The sequence below is a fragment of the Ursus americanus genome, chromosome 2 (assembly GCF_024610735.1).
Source record: "Ursus americanus isolate L20-20 chromosome 2, mUrsAme1.1.p, whole genome shotgun sequence".
NCBI lineage: Eukaryota > Metazoa > Chordata > Mammalia > Carnivora > Ursidae > Ursus > Ursus americanus.
In genome coordinates, this window is record NC_142128.1 from 16,864,613 (window position 1) to 16,882,306 (window position 17,694).

The 17,694-nt window shown below is 50.9% G+C and overlaps 1 protein-coding gene across 1 annotated transcript; it reads left to right on the forward strand.

The window, feature by feature from the left end:
• Window positions 1-3,190: 3,190 nt before the first annotated feature.
• KIF22 (kinesin family member 22) lies at window positions 3,191-17,218 on the forward strand. Its single transcript, XM_045785974.2, has 14 exons — window positions 3,191-3,320; window positions 9,571-9,766; window positions 11,074-11,201; window positions 11,290-11,444; window positions 11,672-11,881; window positions 11,962-12,192; window positions 12,331-12,484; window positions 12,596-12,731; window positions 14,620-14,788; window positions 15,309-15,477; window positions 15,868-15,935; window positions 16,623-16,835; window positions 16,945-17,004; window positions 17,093-17,218. Exons 1-14 carry the CDS (start codon window positions 3,263-3,265, stop codon window positions 17,126-17,128), a joined length of 1,983 nt encoding a protein of 660 aa, XP_045641930.1. The 5' UTR covers window positions 3,191-3,262; the 3' UTR covers window positions 17,129-17,218.
• Window positions 17,219-17,694: the final 476 nt, after the last annotated feature.

Genomic DNA, 17,694 nt, shown 5'->3' on the forward strand with positions numbered 1-17,694 from the left:
CCCCCAGACCACATTTTGAGAATCCTTGCTCTAGGGATTACATTATTTTGTTTTGTTTGAAATGTGAATATACTGCTCTGTTTTGTCTTCTCAAGGCAGGAACCCTCTGCAGGGCCAGCCTCATTTCAGCGAGAGCATCAAACTGGCCCAGGCACAGCAGCTTTCAAAGCTGACCTGGGGGGTGGGGGTGGGGGGCTTTAGGAAAGGGCCTATGGATTGCTCAGCAGCACTTCTGCTGAGCCCTTTTGGGAAGCCTCCCCACCCTCAGTGGCTTTTATGTAATTGTATAGGAAGTGAAGGAAAGGGGTGCCCCCCTGGGGCAGACTGGAAAGGCTTTCTGGCCACCTGAGGTGCTCTATTATCTCTCTCAGGAGTCCTCCTTCTCTACCTGGCCCCCCAGATCTGGTCCTTTCTTTTCCAGCACCAATTCCCTTCTCCATCTCTGTCTCTTTGCCTTTCACCCTAGATGATCCTCACTTAGGATCTTCTGAGGCTTGAAGGACTCCAGTCGTAATGGTGTAAATGCTACATGACTTTGCTCTGCTCTCCTTTGCTTCCTAAGGGTCTAGTTAAAAAAAAAAATCCACTGCTCCTTTCTCTTCGCCTGTCAGGTATTTAACAACCTAATTTCCACCAGGCAGGAGCACAACCCTAGGAAGCGGATTCAACCACTATTCCCTTTTAACACCTGAGGAAATGGAGGCAAGGAGGCTGAGCCTCTACCCTGGGCGGTCTGGCACCGAAGCCCTGTACCTAAGCTATTTATTCAACCTTAGAAATCCTGACCCCCTGACCTATGCTCTTTCCACCATTTCTGGCAGGTATCTTACCAACTACCTGGGGACTAGCAACAAATATGAAAACCGGAAGAGCCCTTCCTGAAGTGTGGGGAAGACCAAACTGCCAGTCGTTGTAAGTCAGTGGTTTCCCAAATGTGGGCCAGGGAATTCTGGTGGCCCCTGAGACACCTTCGAGGGGGTCTGCAAGACCAAAACTATTTTCATAATAAAACTAAGATGCCATTTGCCCTTTCCCCTTGCATCCTTTCTGGAGTGTATGATGGAGTTTTCAAGAAGCTATATGACATATTGATATCACAACATCCTGAACGCAGAAGCAGATAGGAGAATATAGCTATTTTCTCTTAAGCCGGGCATTATAGTTGTAAAAATGTAAAATAGTGCCACTCTTCTCACTATTTTTTTTTCCTTTGGAAGAGTTATTTTTAAAATTAAAATGTTATTTATATTTTATGTAATGGGTTTGCTATTGTACTTTTCCAGGCAGATCTTTATTTATTTATTTATTTATTTATTTATTTATTTATTTATTTTTAAAGATTTTATTTATTTGACAGAGAGAGACAGCCAGTGAGAGAGGGAACACAAGCAGGGGGAGTGGGAGAGGAAGAAGCAGGCTCATAGCAGAGGAGCCTGATGTGGGGCTCGATCCCACAACACCGGGATCACGCCCTGAGTGGAAGGCAGATGCCTAACCGCTGTGCCACCCAGGCGCCCCTCAGGCAGATTTTTAAATGGAGATAAAACTTACCATTTTTAAGTGTACACGTTAGTGGTTTTCGGTATATTCACTATGTAGTGCAACTATCACACTAATTCCAGAACATTCCTATCACCCAAAAAGAAACTCCATACCTACTAGCCATAGTCCCAATTCACCAGCCCTTCGCCAAGCCCTGATCTGCTTTCTGTCTCTATGGATTTGCTTCTGCAATTTTGAAGTGCGCGAATAAATATTTTAAATTTGCTTTAATTTCAAATACAGTAACTACTGAATAGACACAACCCATTAAACAAAAGATCTTTGGGGTTTCAATTTTTTTTTTTTTTTAAGATTCGCAAATTACTTTTTAAGTAATCGCTACATCCAACATGGGGCTCAAATTTACAACTCAGAGATCAAGAGTTGCATGCTCTACCGACTGGGCCAGTCAGGCACCCCTGGGGCCTCACTTTTTTTTTTTTTTAAGATTTTATTTATTTATTTGACAGAAACAGCCAGCGAGAGAGGGAACAAAGCAGGGGGAGTGGGAGAGGAAGAAGCAGGCTCCTAGCGGAGGAGCCTGATGTGGGACTCCATCCCAGAACGCTGGGATCACGCCCTGAGCCGAAGGCAGATGCTTAACGACTGCGCCACCCCGGCGCCCCTGGGACCTCACTTTTTAAGAATGTAAAAGGATTCTAAGGCCTACAAAATTGAGAACCCCTGGTCTAACACTTGTTTTGTTTTTTAATAGATTGGACATAATCTCTAAAAACCAGGGCCCTACCAGGAGCTCAAAGATGGGATACCCATCCCTGGTTAAGCTTCCAGAAGGGACAGGTAACTACTTCACAGAGGGGTGAACCACAGGACATTGGGTGGGTGCAACCGTGGGTGAAGATGACAAGGTAAAATACTGAACACGCCTTTAACGCTCACGCGGATGTGTTGAGTTACAAAGTAAGGAACATCTGAGCTGGTCTCCTGCGCTCAGATTTGACAGCGCGGATTTGGGCTCAGCAAGAGGTGAGTGCACCATGGCTGTCTGCATCCACACAGCGTGGTCCAGACCTACATAAGTGACAAAAGTGACCAGACGGTAAAGCACCGTTGACTGGCACTGAGTTCAAGTCCCGAAATCCACAAAAATGACCCCCCCCCCCACCCCACAGGGCGTGAAAGAACCCAAGGCAAGAAACTGCAGAAAGTGAGGGTCACTTAGAATAACCCGTGTTTCCACCAACGTCTTCCTTTTCCAAATAATCACCCCTTCTGCCACCAAAATAGCGAAAACTGTATTCAATGCAGAGAAACTTGGGGGTAAATCGATTGAGTGCCTTCGATCACTGCTTGATTGGTACCAAAATTCATGCTCGAGGGGGAAAAACGAGGCGAAAAGTCTGCACTTACGCAAATCTATGCTTGGAAACCCGAAAGCCAGAAGGTACGGGGAGTCCAGTGCCCAGCCGCGCCCAGCAGCTCGTCCGACGGCCAGCGCCGCCGGTGCCTCCGGCGCCAGAGTTCGAGCGGGACCGCGGGCTGCGACGTCCACTGCTGGGTGGCCAGCCTGCGCGCATGCGTCCTCCGCCATGGGAAACTTTGTCTTGCCGGTCCCCGAGGCGAACCCTAGAGGGCGGGATAGTTGCGAACCACCAGCAGGGGCTTCCGGCGGCGAGTAGACGTGATTGGTGGAGCCCTGGACAGAGGGCGGGGCCCCGGGAAATTCGAATGGGAGAGGCGGGCCAACGGAGGGAGTGGAATGGACGCGGGGGGCACGGCGCAGCTGAGGCGACGCGAGATGGCGGCGGCGATCTCAGGTACGCGAGCCCGGCCTGGGCGGGGCGCCGAAGTCGAGCCTGGTGGGGTAATGCGCCAGAGTCTGGTCCGGGTTCCGCGAAGTGTTGGGGAGAGGCCGAAATGGCGCGGGGGCGGGGAGGGGAAGGTGGGAGTGTGGGAGTGCCGAGGTGGTCAGGCCCCCTCGCTGTTTCCTGCTCACTGTTTGCGCGGGTCAGTGGACTGTGTTAAGAGCCGGTTCCAACACTAGAGCTTTGTTTGAGCCTAGCGCACTTTTCCTCTGTGAGCTTCAGTGTCTTTGTCGAATGGGGACAGTGACCCCATCTCGGGAGACGACGTGAGTAAGCGAGCGAAAAGTAGCTGACACTTAACGGTAAGGACCAGAGAAAGGAGCTGGATGCGCGTTTTTGGGGAAGGGTTGTGTGTATGACGTGCTGTTTGGGTGAGGGGAGATCCCTGGGAAATGCAGGAGGGCAGGCCGAGGTTCCGACCGGCCCGCAGCTGGGTGTGAGTTGACAGCATAAGATGTGCTGAGATCACGCACCAGGGAAATAAGGGACTGTTTCCTTTTGCTCTAGCCGTGGAAGTCAATGCTATCTTAGGGTTGAAAAGGTCGTTGGGGCATTCGGAATCTTTTATGTGAGTATTTGTTTACATATGTCTCTGCTCTCCTCCTGTACACTGAGTTCTGATCAGTGATCATGGTGGGCACCATAGTAATTGATTTGAGTGTCCTGCTGTTTGTCTGGCATTGTGGAGAAACAAAGCTATTTAGCAGAATGTCAGACACATGTTGAGCCCTGGCTACGTGCCAGGCACAGTTGTAAGCACTTTATGGTGATGAATCATTTAATCATCACACAGTGCTATGAGGTGGTTGGCTGTTACTGTCCCTGTTTTACAGATGAGAAGACTGAGGCATAGGTGGGTTAAATGGCTTGCTTCGAGTTGACACAACTAGTAAATATTGGGGTCTGAATTTGCATTCAGGCAGTTCTACTCTAGAGCCTCTGCTCTTAACCATTATGCCCCAGCACCCGATCTTGTTGTTTTTGGAGCACAGGTGCCCCTCACCTTTCTAAGACTCACTGGGTCTGGTGCATAGTAAGTAAACCCTTGGATATTCTGGGAGGACTTGATTTAAGGAGGTGATATTTGAAGTGGGTTTCGAAGGTTGGATAGGAGTTTACCAGGCCTTGGCTGGATGAAAAGACCACTGAGTGATTCCTTCCTTCCTTCTTTTTTTTTTTTTTTTTATTTATCTATTTGACAAGAGAGCACAAGCAGGGGGAGTGGCAGGCTGAGGGAGAGGGAGAAGCAGGCTCTGCTGGGCTTGGAGCCTGATGTGGGGCTCTATCCCAGGACCCTAGGATCATGACCTGAGCTGAAGGCAGACGACTGAGCCTCCCAGGCACCCATCCTTGCCCATCCTTAAAGTTGCATTTATTATGAAAGGGAGAGACTCTTATACTATAAGCGGTTGTTTACATGTGCCTCTTCTTTCCTTCTGCCCTGGACTGTGAGCTTTGGGACAGGAGTGCCAGTGAGCCCCTTTTATGATGAAAACAGGAAGTAAATCCGCCAATCCTTTGTGTTAATTCATTCATAAAATCTTAGTTCAGCAGATACTCCTTGAGAGCTACTCCGTGCCAGGCACTGGGGATATAAAGGTGACCAGAGTAAGACTTGTTTTCACTGAGTTCACAGATGGACAAATCTGTAGCTACAGTGGAACGTGATGAGTGCTTAGACGGAGGAGCCAGGTAGCCATGGGAACACCTTAGTGGGGCAGTAATTTTATAAGAGGTGTTATAGAGGAAGTAAGATGTGTTTATCTCAGTCATATGAGGGGGCAGTGGTGGTAAAGAAGGTATTCCAGGAAGAGAGGCTGGCATGTGTGAGGGCTCAAAGGTGTGAGAGAACTTGGCATGTTGTAGGAACTGAAGGAAAGTCATTGTGGCTGAGAGCTGGACCTTCCTGTACAAGGAAGGAAGGGAGGAAGGGGAGAGAGAACGACTGGAGGGGAGTGAGACTGGAGACAGAACAGGGGCAAGACTGGTGAGATGATGACGACCTTGGCAAAGATCGTGCAGTGGGCATAGAGAGAAGTGGACTCCTTTAAAGAGGCAGAATTGACAGATGTTAATGAGTAACTGATGTAGGAGGTGAGAGAGAAGGTGGAGTTAAGGAAGACTCCCATCTTTGGGGTTGGTTCCATTCATTTATGCTAGAGAGCATAGAAGGAGGACCAGGTGGCGGGGAGATGGAGAAGGGTTCAGTTTAGGACAAGTGGGGTTCGAAGTACCTGAGAAGCGTCTCAGAGGAGGTGTCAGGGCAGCAGCTGGGAACGTGGATCCTAAGTTTGAGAGTGCGCTCTGGTTTGGAGGTGTGGATTAGGAGTCATCAGCTTCAAGATAGTAATTAAAACCCAGAAAGCAGGGGACCATGCCCATGAAATGAATCAGAATAGTAGTTCTCGAGTAGGGGCAATTTTGTTCCCTAGGGGGACATTTGTAATATCTGGGGACTTTTTTGGTTGTTACGGGTGGGCGGGGCAGTGGCCCACGGAATGCTACCGGCACATGTGTATTTAGCATATGTGTACTGAATGTCCTACAATGCACAGGACAGCCTTATTACAAAGAATTGTCCAGCCCAAAACAATAGTGCCGAAGTTGAGCAACTGTGTGCTAGAGAGAGGATAGAAGGAGCCTAGGAAAATTTAAGACTGGCAGAAACTTAGATGGGGTGAACAGAGAGCGGTTTCCCTCAGCTCTCTGGCATGGAAACTAGGGGAAAGTCTGTTTCTCAAAGGAAAGCAGATCAAGGGTGTTGGATCTTGCTGGGAAGTCAAATAGGATGGGGGCCGGGCATGTCTGCTGGATTTAGCAGTAAGGAGGTCATCGGTGACCCTGCAGAATGGTGAGGGCGGAAGCGAGCTGCTGCCTGGGATCGTGAGTAGCAAGAGTGAAGGAGTGTAATAATAACAATAGCTAACATTTCCTGAGCGCCCGCCACAGCCACCGAGCCAGACATCGTATGTACCTTCTTTCTGTGGCTCCTCACAATCTTATGAGGGTAGATACTCTTATAAAGAGAAACTGAGGCTCAGAGAGGTTAAGAAGGCTTCCCAAGGTCACACAGCTGGTAGGTGGAACTTGTCTCTGACTCCAAGGCCCATGGGGTTACATACAAAGAGGAGAGGCCGAGGAGAACTGGGGGCCCATAGAATGAATTTTGGAGTTAGACCTTCATTGGAAGCTCTCTCACTAGGTAGCTGTTGACCACAGGCAAGTTAGCCAACCTCTCTATACTGGGGCTTCCACATTTGGAAAATGAAGGAGGAATAAGAAATAAAACACTTACTGAGCTTTTACCAATGTGCCAAATACTAGTCTGAGCTCTTTTACATCAATTAGCTTATTTACTGCCTTAACAACCCAATGAGTATGTATTTTTATTTATTCCCATTTTACAGGTGTAGAAATTGAGGCACAGGAATAGACCATCATTTCCCCCAGTTTATTCATTGAGTTGTAAGTGGCAGAGCTGGGATTTGAACCCAGGCTATCTTACCTTGAGTAACAAACCTACTCACTGCCTGCTAGTAACTGCGTTGGCATTTTACATGTTACTTCTCTTCACTCTCATTAAGCCTTTCTAAGGCCCACCTCACCCCATGTTATAAACAAACCAGGGCACATGGATGTTAAGTCATTTGCCCAAGGTCACAATCTAATAAGTGTTAGAGCTAGAATTTAAATTCAGCTCTGTCTGACCCAAATCTACACTCTTTCTGCATCACCACTGACTTCCCCTTCTCCTTAAACTTCCCTAAATGCTTCTGTATCTGCCCTCTTCTCTGTTCTTCCAAAAACCCTGGGAAAGATAGGCAAGGAGCAGCCCCTGCACACATTTTTGACAAGTCAGTGAACCTCTTTGCACCTTAATTTTCTCATCTATGTGGGTATGTCTGGAGGTTTCTATTGACTTGCTACTGACTTTCAGGAGTCGTGAGGATCAAGTGAAAACTAGATCCCTCGGGTGCCTTGTAAACCATAACGTGGAATTACTGGCTTCATTTGGCAGGTGAAGGAGCAGAGGTCCGGTTCTCGTAGGCCATCTACTTATGGGTATGCCTTACTATGTGTAAGATTCTCAGCAGGGGTCGTCTGTCCACCTTTTTGTCTTGCTGTTTCTGCATTGGACACATACACCAGCCCTTGCCTTATATGAGGCCTATGGGCCTGACAACGAGCTGCTACCACTAGCAAAAAGGAGAGTCAGAGTTGCCAGGAACTTTCCCAGGTTATATATAATAGGCAATATGGCATCTGCATTGAAAGCAGATTTTTGGAGGCCAAGAGGTGTAGGTTAGAATTCTGCTGTTAGGGGCGCCTAACACTCAGTTGAGTGTCCAACTCTTGGTTTCGGCTCTGGTTGTGATCTCGCGATTGTGGATCCAGCCCTGCTTCGGGCTCTGTGCTTAGTGCAGAGTCTGCTTCAGATTCTTTCTCCCTCTCGCTCCCGCTCACTCATTCTCTCTCTCTCTCTCAAATGAATAAATAAGAAATCTTAAAAAAAAAAAAAATTCTGTTAGCTGTGAGCTACAGTGGGGCATCCAACATAAAGCAGAGAAATACCCTCCTCCTAAGATATTTTTCAGCTCATTCAGTCTTCACGAAAATAAAGAGGCTTGTTGTTGTTGTTAAATTTTTATTATTTTTTTAAATTAATCTCTACACCCAGTGTGGGGCTCGAACTCATGACCCCAAGATCAAGAGTTGCATGCTCTACTGACTGAGCCCCCAGGTGCCCCAAACAGGCTTTTTAATAAAAGTTTTATCTCGTGTTTTCTGATAAAATATTCATTATCTTTTTTTTTTTTTTTAATGACTTAGATTTACTCACTGGAAGCAAACCAAACAGAAAGCTTACACTAGAGAAGGATTGCACGTTAATGCCTTCTGCACACTGAGTTGGGACAAAAGGGACTGGGGACTGACTTTCAACTTTATTCCTTTGAAACAAAGATGTCCACAATGTTACGTATTTCTGTTAATGCAAACATTACAGCATTACAGACCTGGGTAACATAAAAAAGAAACCCGCATAATTCCCATCGAGAGAAAACCATCATTAACAGTTTTGTGTATGTACGCACTTAAATATAAGTATGTGTTGTGAACCTCAGGTAGGAAACAAGTGCAGAAAAGTCTGGTTTTGCGAGGGGGGTTGCCAAATGTCAACTCTTAATCCTTGCGGCATCCATATCATCTGGCGATTTGTTAGAAACGCAGAATCTAAAAAAAAAAAAAAAAAAAAAAAAAGCTCAGGCATTCTAGGGACTGAAGCAAAATCTGCATTTTCTTTTATTTAAAGATTTTTATTTATTTATTTGTGAGAGAGAGAGAGAGTACAAGCAGGGAAAGCAGCAGACAGAGGGAGAAGCAGGCTCCCTGTTGAAGCTGATGCGGCACTTGATCCCAGAACCCTGAGATCATGAGCTGAGCCGAAGGCAGATGCTTAACCGACTGAGCCACCCGGGCGCCCCGAAATCTGCATTTTAACAAGATCTTCCAGGTCATTTGTGTAAACCTGACAATCTACACCCCACTGGACCTACTTGTAGAGCAAGGAAGGAACTGGGGCCAAGCTTGGGGACACCCACAGTACAGCCAGGGGGGAAAGAGGTTCCCTGAAACGAGCTGGGGGCCTCTGGCCCTCCCAAGGTGTCCCCAGGACCTCAGCCTCCACCTCCAGTCCATCTTCCCTGCCCCTCTGTCAAGGTTATGAGAGTCTCTAATCTACTGAAGGTGCTGGGGTTTGGTTTTGTCTTTAGGCTTTGGTTATTCTTTTGAGGAGCAAAAAGACAAAATGTGGGCTATGAAACAAGGCCCCAGGTATAAATACTGAGGGGCTCAGACGAGCGGCTGCACCTCCACGAGCTGCTTCATTGGTAAAATGGTACGAGTAGAACCTACCTCAGGGACACCGTGAAGATTAAACTATGCCTGACATGTAGTCGGTGCCTAATAAATGTTAATGTTTGCTACGTACGTGGTATGGTTTGCAGTCCCCGACCTGTACATAATCGCTCTCCTCCGACTCCGACCGCACTCTGGGCAAGCTGCTATTCGTCCTTCTGAGCTCAGGGTATCAAGTGGCTCTTCCTGCAAGACTCCTGCCCTTACCTCCAGCAAGGCCGGCCCCCCCGCTGCTTCTCGGCTACCACCGAATTTCATGCCTAAGGACTTACTTTCTCTCCTCTAGGGGCTGGTCGCTGTCGGCTAAGCAAGGTGGGGGCTGGCCGGCGCCCGCCTCCAGCTCGAGTAAGGGTGGCTGTGCGGCTGCGGCCATTTGTGGATGGGACAGATGGAGCAGGTGATCCCCCTTGTGTGCGGGGCCTGGACAGCTGTTCCCTAGAGATTGCCAACTGGAGGAACCACCAGGAGACTCTCAAATACCAGTAAGGTTCAGGCCGCTCTGCCCTCCCGCCCCTCCTCTCTCTCCTAGCACCGCCCACACGGTTTCTCAGACTTGCCTCTTCAGGATCCTCGCTCCTTCCTTAGCACAGCTGAGTTCCTCACACCTTCATTTGGTCTTTCAGAAACGTTCACGGGTGCCCACTGTGACAGGTCCTCTGAAGGATACTTGGGGGAAAGGCTGAAGGCTGAACCAGACACATTACTGTTCACAGCCTCATGGGGGAAACAGGCATAAAGCAGGGAAGGGCAGGGAGTAGCAGAGGTGAGCAGGGGAGCCCCAACGAGGGTCAGGGGAGGGGTGGGAAGGGTTGGAGGAGCACAGAACAGCCAGCCAACCCAGGCTGCGGCTGGGTGGTGTGAGAGAGGACCATCCAGATTTGGGGACAGAACTCCTAGCGCAGCTACTTTAAAACCCCATTGGAGACTGAAAGTTCAGACTCTTTGGCCTATCATTCGAGGCTGGGGGGTGGCAAACTACGGCCTGCAGGTCAGATCTGACCAGGAGTCTTTTGTAATCAAAGCTGTATTGGAACCGTTGTTCGCTTACATGCTGTGTGTGGCTGCTTTCCGACTCTAATGGCGGTAGAGAGCTGCAAAAGGGATCACACGGCTCCCAGAGCCTAAGATATTTACTCTCTGGCTCTTTACAGAACAAGTTTGACAACCTCATTCTAGGCCCTTGGCAATTTGACGTGTTTCTTTCCAGCCTCATTCCCCCAACACAGTCCCCTTAAAACACTCATCTCTGCTGTGGCCTCAGCTGCGGCTTCTCCGGAGTGCCGAGAGCGGACCATAGGTGCGTGGAGTCTCAGCTCGTCTTCCGCAGTATCCTCTGCCCCGTTCTGGTGCACAGATCCTACTTTCCATGAGTGCTGTGTCAGGGAGAAGATCGGGAAGCCTTGCCCTCTTACACCATGCCTTGTCCGTGCACTATTTTTGATACTTGGAATATCTTTCTCTTCCCTCTCTGGCAAAAATCCTCTTTCCTCAAGCAGAATCAGTTACTCTTTCTAGCATGTCCTCCTCTTTATTTCCTGAATCACAGCAAAGTATGGGTATCTTTCCATCCCACCAGACTACAGAGATCCCCAGAGCAGGGCGTCAAACTCATCTCCGTATTCCTAACACTGGTACAGGGACTGGGGCAAAACAGGTGTTCAGTGGGTGCTTTCTAAGGTCTTTATGCAAGAAAAGAGATAGGACTCTTAAATCCGAGGCCAGTATTACCCTCTAAGTCTGGGTGAGGTTGGAATCCTCCACTAATTCCCTCCTTTTCTCCTGCCGGCAGGTTCGATGCCTTCTATGGGGAGAAGAGCTCTCAGCAGGACATCTATGCAGGATCAGTGCAGCCCATCCTAAGGCACTTGCTGGAAGGGCAGAATGCCAGTGTGCTTGCCTATGGGCCCACGGGGGCAGGTGAGGGAGTCAGATAAGGAACAGCTTTGGGTCCGAGAGGGCTCGGGAGTGGGGAAGAAGGTCTCACAGCAATCTCCACTTTCCCCAGGGAAGACACACACAATGCTGGGCAGCCCCGAGCAACCTGGAGTGATTCCCCGGGCTCTCATGGACCTCCTACAGCTCACACGGGAGGAGGGCGGCGAGGGCCGGCCGTGGGCTCTCTCTGTCACCATGTCCTACTTAGAGATCTATCAGGAGAAGGTGAGGCCCCACTCTGGTTGGGGAGGGGAGAGACAAAGGTCAAACAAAATAAGATTCAGTTCTTGACCACGAAGCTCTGCCCTAGCGAGGAGGCAAGACCTGGAAAGACAGAGGTTGGGGTAGCAGATGGTACCCCTCTGACAGTCCAGCAGAAGGAGGAGACGGATGCCCAGGAAGTAAGCAGCCTGTGTCTGGAGAACGGGCCCTACCTCTCCCTGCTCCAACAGGTATTAGACCTCTTGGACCCTGCATCAGGAGACCTGGTGATCCGAGAAGACTGTCGGGGAAACATCCTGATTCCGGGCCTCACGCAGAAGCCCATCACTAGCTTCGCTGATTTTGAGCGGCACTTCCTGCCAGCCAGTAGAAATCGGACTGTAGGAGCCACCCGGCTCAACCAGCGCTCCTCCCGCAGTCATGCTGTGCTCCTGGTGAAGGTGAGGCCCGCTGACTGGGGAAGACCCGGGAAGCCCCTAGAGGCTGAATTAAGTTTGGGGGCCCTTGCTCTTAACCCCAGGTGGATCAGCGGGAACGTCTGGCCCCTTTTCGCCAGCGGGAGGGTAAACTCTACCTGATTGACTTGGCTGGCTCCGAGGACAACCGGCGCACGGGTAACAAGGGTCTGCGGCTGAAGGAAAGCGGGGCCATCAACTCTTCCCTCTTTGTACTGGGCAAGGTGGTGGATGCGCTGAACCAGGGCCTGCCTCGTGTGCCTTACCGGGACAGCAAGCTCACTCGCCTGTTGCAGGTCAGGCCACCCATCTCAGGGTGAAAAGGGGCTGGAGAAGTTGGTTCTCAGGTGTGCCGGGAGGCGGGGGAACTGCAGTCAAGGAATAGAAACGTGGGGCTTCTGATCTGCCTATCCTGCCCAATCCCCATCCCTCAGGATTCTCTGGGTGGCTCAGCCCACAGCATCCTCATTGCCAACATTGCCCCTGAGAGACGCTTCTACCTAGATACAGTCTCTGCGCTCAACTTTGCTGCCAGGTCCAAGGAGGTGATCAACCGGCCTTTTACCAATGAGAGTCTGCAGCTTCGTGGTGAGGACTGGGCTTGGCAAGAGTTCAGAGGGCAGATCTGGACGGCTGGGGCGCGTGCTGAAGCTGCCCAGCATCAGCACAGGGGCTGACCCACCCCCACATCTTTCCTAGTCTTGGCACCTGTTAAGCTGTCCCAGAAAGAACTGCTAGGCCCGTCAGAGGCAAAGAGAGCCCGTGGCCCCGAGGAAGAAGAAATTGGGAGTCCAGAGCCCCCAGCAGCTCCAGCCTCTGCCTCCCAGGAACTCAGGTGAGCAGAGGAGGAGGGGCCTGGGGGAGGTCCCCTTTACTGTCATGTCTGGGTTAGGTGCAGAGAGTAGTGGGTAAATTTAGCCTGTCAGATTCTTGAGCTGCAAACTTGTTCCTCTCTCATCGAATTCACCCCAAATCCTACTCCACTGAATTCACTGGAAGTGCTAAGCTCAATCTCTAGCCTTGGTGCTGCTGCCCAGGGCCTGAAAGAAGCCTGCTCCTTGAGTTCTAGCCCCTCCCTTTCCATTTTCCAACCCCTTTAGGCAGTCAGCAAAACCTCGCACTTGGGGGCAGCTGTTTCAAGGATGAGCACTTGAACTTCTGGCACAAGGGGTAATCTGGATCGGGTCTTTCAGGTCTAGAGGATAAGAGCAAAGCAAAGAGACAAGAGGTGAAGAGCTGTGTCTCTCTGAGACCTCTCAGTCTGTGCAAGAGTCTAGCATCTCCATGACTCTGCAAGGAGCCTGTTGCTGTCTTAACTTTGCTGCTGACCTCAGTCCAAAGTCTCTTAGTCCCTTCTGTATGTGCGGCCTCTCTCTCTGGTTCTGCTAGCCCCACCTCATGGCCCAGGATGCGTGAATCCTTAGGTCACTGCTGTTTAGTGGTCTTGCTTTCTGTCTGGCCACTGACCCCGCTAATTCTAGGGAGGCAGCTGCAGTTTTACCTTTGCCCGGTTTCTACCCAAGCCCAAATAAAGCCTCTCTCAACTGTGTACGTCTGAAGACTAGTGAACAGAGGTGACCTGAGGAGGTCAAGGATTAGTACATACTCTGCCCCCCGGGGGGGCTGCTGTAGCCGAGGATGGATGGCATACAGAAAAGAGTGTTTGCTGAGAACCCTCAATCTTGTCCTTCTCAAGCTGTCTGTCGGCTGTCCCTTCTCTTATGTGCATAAACTCAGAGAAACACACGCCCCTGAACATGCATGTTACATGTGAATAGGCAAAGTCTCTGCCGGAGGGGCATCATGGGTGAGCTCAGAGATGGGCCACGTCAGACCTAGTCAGACCTTGACCTCGGGGGCTCAGTTTTCAGGAAGGGAAAGGAGACGAGAACATCAGTAGATGATGCAGGGTAGGTAGGACAGGGTGTGGTGAGGAAGGAGCTGCTGCTTCTGTGACCGCCAGGAGGAAATGACCTCTAGTGTTCACCCGGATTTTCTGATCCTGCTCTTTCTAGGCGCTTGCACCCAAGGAACAGGGCAGTCCCTGTTCTTGAGGAGCTAGCTCACAGTATGGGAAGGAAGATACGCGATCAAGTTGGGGCTCATGGGAAAGGTGGTATCAAATTGACTTTGAATGATAATCGGGAGGGAAACAATTCCAGACAGAAGGAATAAATGTTAGGCATTGTCATGTTCATATTAAGTCAGGACTCAGCTTGAAGAGGCCTTTCCTACTGCCCTTGGGAAGAAGGCTTGGCATGTGAGGTGGACTTCAAATTGGCCTTCAGTGGCCTGCAAAGCCCTGCTGATGACCTCTGTGAATCTTTCCCCAACTGCTCTTTCAAAGAAACCGGCACACAAGCCTTGCTGTCACCTTCTCATTGTCTCTGCCTCTCCTTTCTGTCAGTGAGTGCCTACAGGGCAGGGTGGGGCAGCGTCTTAGAGCCGGAACACTTGGAACTCAGGTGTGCACGAAGTGCTTGTCTTGTCGGATCTCCTGGCATCCCTGAGAGGTTCCTGGGCAAGCAGTGGTGGATCCTCATTCACCTGTTGGAGCGCACAGCCGGAGAGTCTGCTTGACCTGCTCAGGATTGCCCATCGAGTTCACACCAGAGTCTGGAACCACAGACTACGGCAACTTAAAGCATCATGAGAGGAATCCTGCTGCTGTGGAGAGGGTGATGAGAGAAGGACTAGGTGTGGAGTAACCTCTGTCTGCTCAGCCCCCTACAGAAGCTGAGTAGCATGGACCCCGCTGTGCTGGAGCGCCTCCTCAGCTTGGACCGTCTGCTGGGCTCCCAGGGGAGCCAGGGGACCCATGGGCTGAACACCCCAAGGCGAGAGCGGATGGTGCTCATGAAGACAATGGAGGAGAAGGATTTGGAGATTGAGGTAAGTGTTGGGGAGGTGGGGGTTGGCACTCCTACTGGCCTTGAGAAGCAGTCTGAGCATCTTCAGCTAGGGAAAGGCACCGGAAGGCTGGACCAGCATCCAGTTTTTACCTAACACTGGAATCCCTGTTCTCCGGCTTTTGCTTGAATGTCCTTAATGTAGCCGGACTTTGAAAAATAATTGAGGTCAGCTTTGAGGAGGTGAGGTTGTGAAAATCTAGGTGAAAGGAAAAATTTGTAAGACCTTGTCATTTCCTAAAATACAGCTCAAATTAAGTTAGCACTTTGTCTGAAGAGTCCCTTCCCTTCAGTGTTTCACAAAGGGGCCTGTTCCACCTCTGAGCAGCCCAGATCATTAGAAAGCCCTTACTGAGCTCCAGTTGTCTCCTGGTAGCTTATTTCGTTGGTCGTCACCGTGCCAGCTAGGGCCTCAGAGCCCTGCACTCACTTTCCTAACCCATCTCCTTCCAGCTGTCTGAAAGTTCGTCTGGGTCACATGTTTCTCTGATCCTTTCCAACAGAGGCTTAAGATGAAGCAAAAAGAACTGGAAGCCAGGGTTCTGGCCCAGGACGCTGTGGACCCAAAGGATAAAGAGAACTCGTCTCCCGCAATGCTTCGACCGCTTGCCCGCCGCACAGTCACCGTAGCGAAGCCCCTCAAAAAGGCTGTGGTGATGCCCCTACAACTGAGTAAGTTTGGCTGTGGGGGCCAGGAGGGCCCAGATGACAGATCCTGGGACGTGTTCGGAACAGCTTTCATCGTGTCACTCATGTGCTCCCACTATTTTGCAACCCCAGGGACGGGGGTGGTGGTGAGGACGTCCGAAATAGAGCTCGGGTGCTCTGTGCTCAGGCACTTAGTACTGTCGGGGCAGAATGACAGGGGTATGACTCATTACCATGCAATAACAGCTGAGACTGCTTTCAAATACAGGTGTAAGAAAGGTCATATGGAAACTACAAAAGAAGAGGTTCACTTGGGCTGGAAGGGACCTGGGGAATCAGGAATAGGAGAACCAAGTGAGGGAGGGTGAAAAGTTAGCCTCTCCCATGATTCCGGTTCACAATTCTTGCCTTCAGTTCAGGAGCAGGCAGCATCCCCAAATGCTGAGATCCATATCCTGAAGAAGAAAGGCCGGAAGAGAAAGGTGAGAGCAGCTGGCAGCGTGAGCTACAGTTGGAGCGGAGAAGTAAGGGTAGTGAGCTCTAATGGCAAGCGCGCTGGCCATGGAGTTAAAACACCAGCTATTTACAAGCTGCTTATCCTCTGAATGTGGAGATACCTTACAGGGCATTTAGGGTGAAATGCAGTATGTACCTAGCAGAGATCACTTTCTTCCTGGTGGCTCTCACCTCACCCTCAGCAGCTACTTAACAGTGTGTAGCCTGGGTCCCACTCCACAAACTTAAGAGCCCACTTTGGGAAAAATGACCTAAGCACTCAAGAAATGAGGCAACACTGGAAGAATTACCTAAAAACAGCTGATGTGGTGGGGGCGTGGCTGTCATTTATAGAGCACCTTCTGTGTGCCTTCCTAGGAGTGAAAAAGAGCTTATTCGTTCCTTTTTAGAGATGAGGCGAATTTAAGAGCTTACTGTGTGCTTCACAACAACTATTACCGCTCTTTCACAAGTCGGATAAAATGAGGATCAGCCCAGAGATAACGACCCGAGAGAAGGGTTTTTGGACAGACACTTGAGGGAAAGAGAGTTTAGGGAGGGCGGGGAGGTAGCTGCTGTTCGGCTCCTATCCTTGGCAGAGGAGTCTAAAGCAGTTTGCTGCCACGGGCTGAGTAGCAAACTGTTTCTGTCACTCACCTCCCCCTGCCTCATAGCTGGAGTCCCTGGATGCCTCAGAGCCAGAGGAGAAGGCTGAGAACTGCTGGGAGCTACAGATCAGCCCAGAGCTACTGGCCCATGGGCGCCAAAAAATATTAGATCTGCTGAACGAAGGCTCTGCCCGCGATCTGCGCAGCCTGCAGCGCATTGGCCAAAAGAAGGCCCAGCTCATCGTGGGCTGGAGGGAGCTCCATGGCCCCTTCAGCCAGGTAATGGCCAGGGAGGGCGGCCCTGGAATGGAGTTGGGGGGTGGAGCGGGAGGGGAGAAGCGCAACACCCCCGAGGCCCCTTCGCCTCCCATCGCTGCCGTCCTGCCAGGTGGAGGACCTGGAACGCGTGGAGGGCATATCGGGAAAACAGATGGAGTCGTTCCTGAAGGTGAGCCCACCGCTTGGCCCCCTCCTCTTCCCGGCCTGTGCCCTGCCCCCGCTTTAACGCTGCTCTCCCCTTCACTCCTGTGTTGCAGGCGAACATCCTGGGTCTCGCCGCGAGCCAGCGCTGAGGCCCCTCCTGACCGCCAGCTCCTTTCCTGTTTTTTGTTTTTTTAATCCTCATATAACTGCGTGTCGTGTAAATACAATTTTTACTCCGGTGTTTCAGCCTGATTCTTGGGACTGCGGGGGCGGGGCCGGGGGTATAATTGCTCTTGGGATGGGCCACAGGCTCCTCCGCGAAACTTCTTTGGGCGCCATCTTTGGGAAAACCAGGCAGGAATGAAGCGGGGCAGGATTGTAAATAAACCGCCGGAGTGGGGAGGGGGAAAGGACGGTGGCCGAAAGGAAACAAAAAAGTAACGCGAAAGCCCGAGGACGACGACCGTTAGGCGGGCGCGCGCTTCGAGTTTAGCCCCGCCCCATCCGTACCCCGGCGCGCGCTCCCCTGTTCTCCCGCTCAGCAACGACAGCGGTTTTATGCGCGTGCGCGCGAAATAACGGCCGCTGGCGGAGGGAGGAGGGGGGTGGAATCTTTGGAGCGGGGGCAGAGAGAAGCCGCCCTGTCTCCCGCGCGCCCACCACCTGCGCCATCATCAGCCAATCAGCGGCCGTCTCAGGGGTCTCGCGCTTGGGG

Bases quoted from the DNA above. Each gene is read 5' to 3' on its own strand.
- KIF22 (XM_045785974.2), top strand. From the start codon at position 3,263: ATGGACGCGGGGGGCACGGCGCAGCTGAGGCGACGCGAGATGGCGGCG. The intron at 11,445-11,671 runs GTGAGGCCCCAC...CTGCTCCAACAG, and splicing joins TAGAGATCTATCAGGAGAAG to GTATTAGACCTCTTGGACCC. The intron at 14,789-15,308 runs GTAAGTGTTGGG...CCTTTCCAACAG, and splicing joins AGAAGGATTTGGAGATTGAG to AGGCTTAAGATGAAGCAAAA.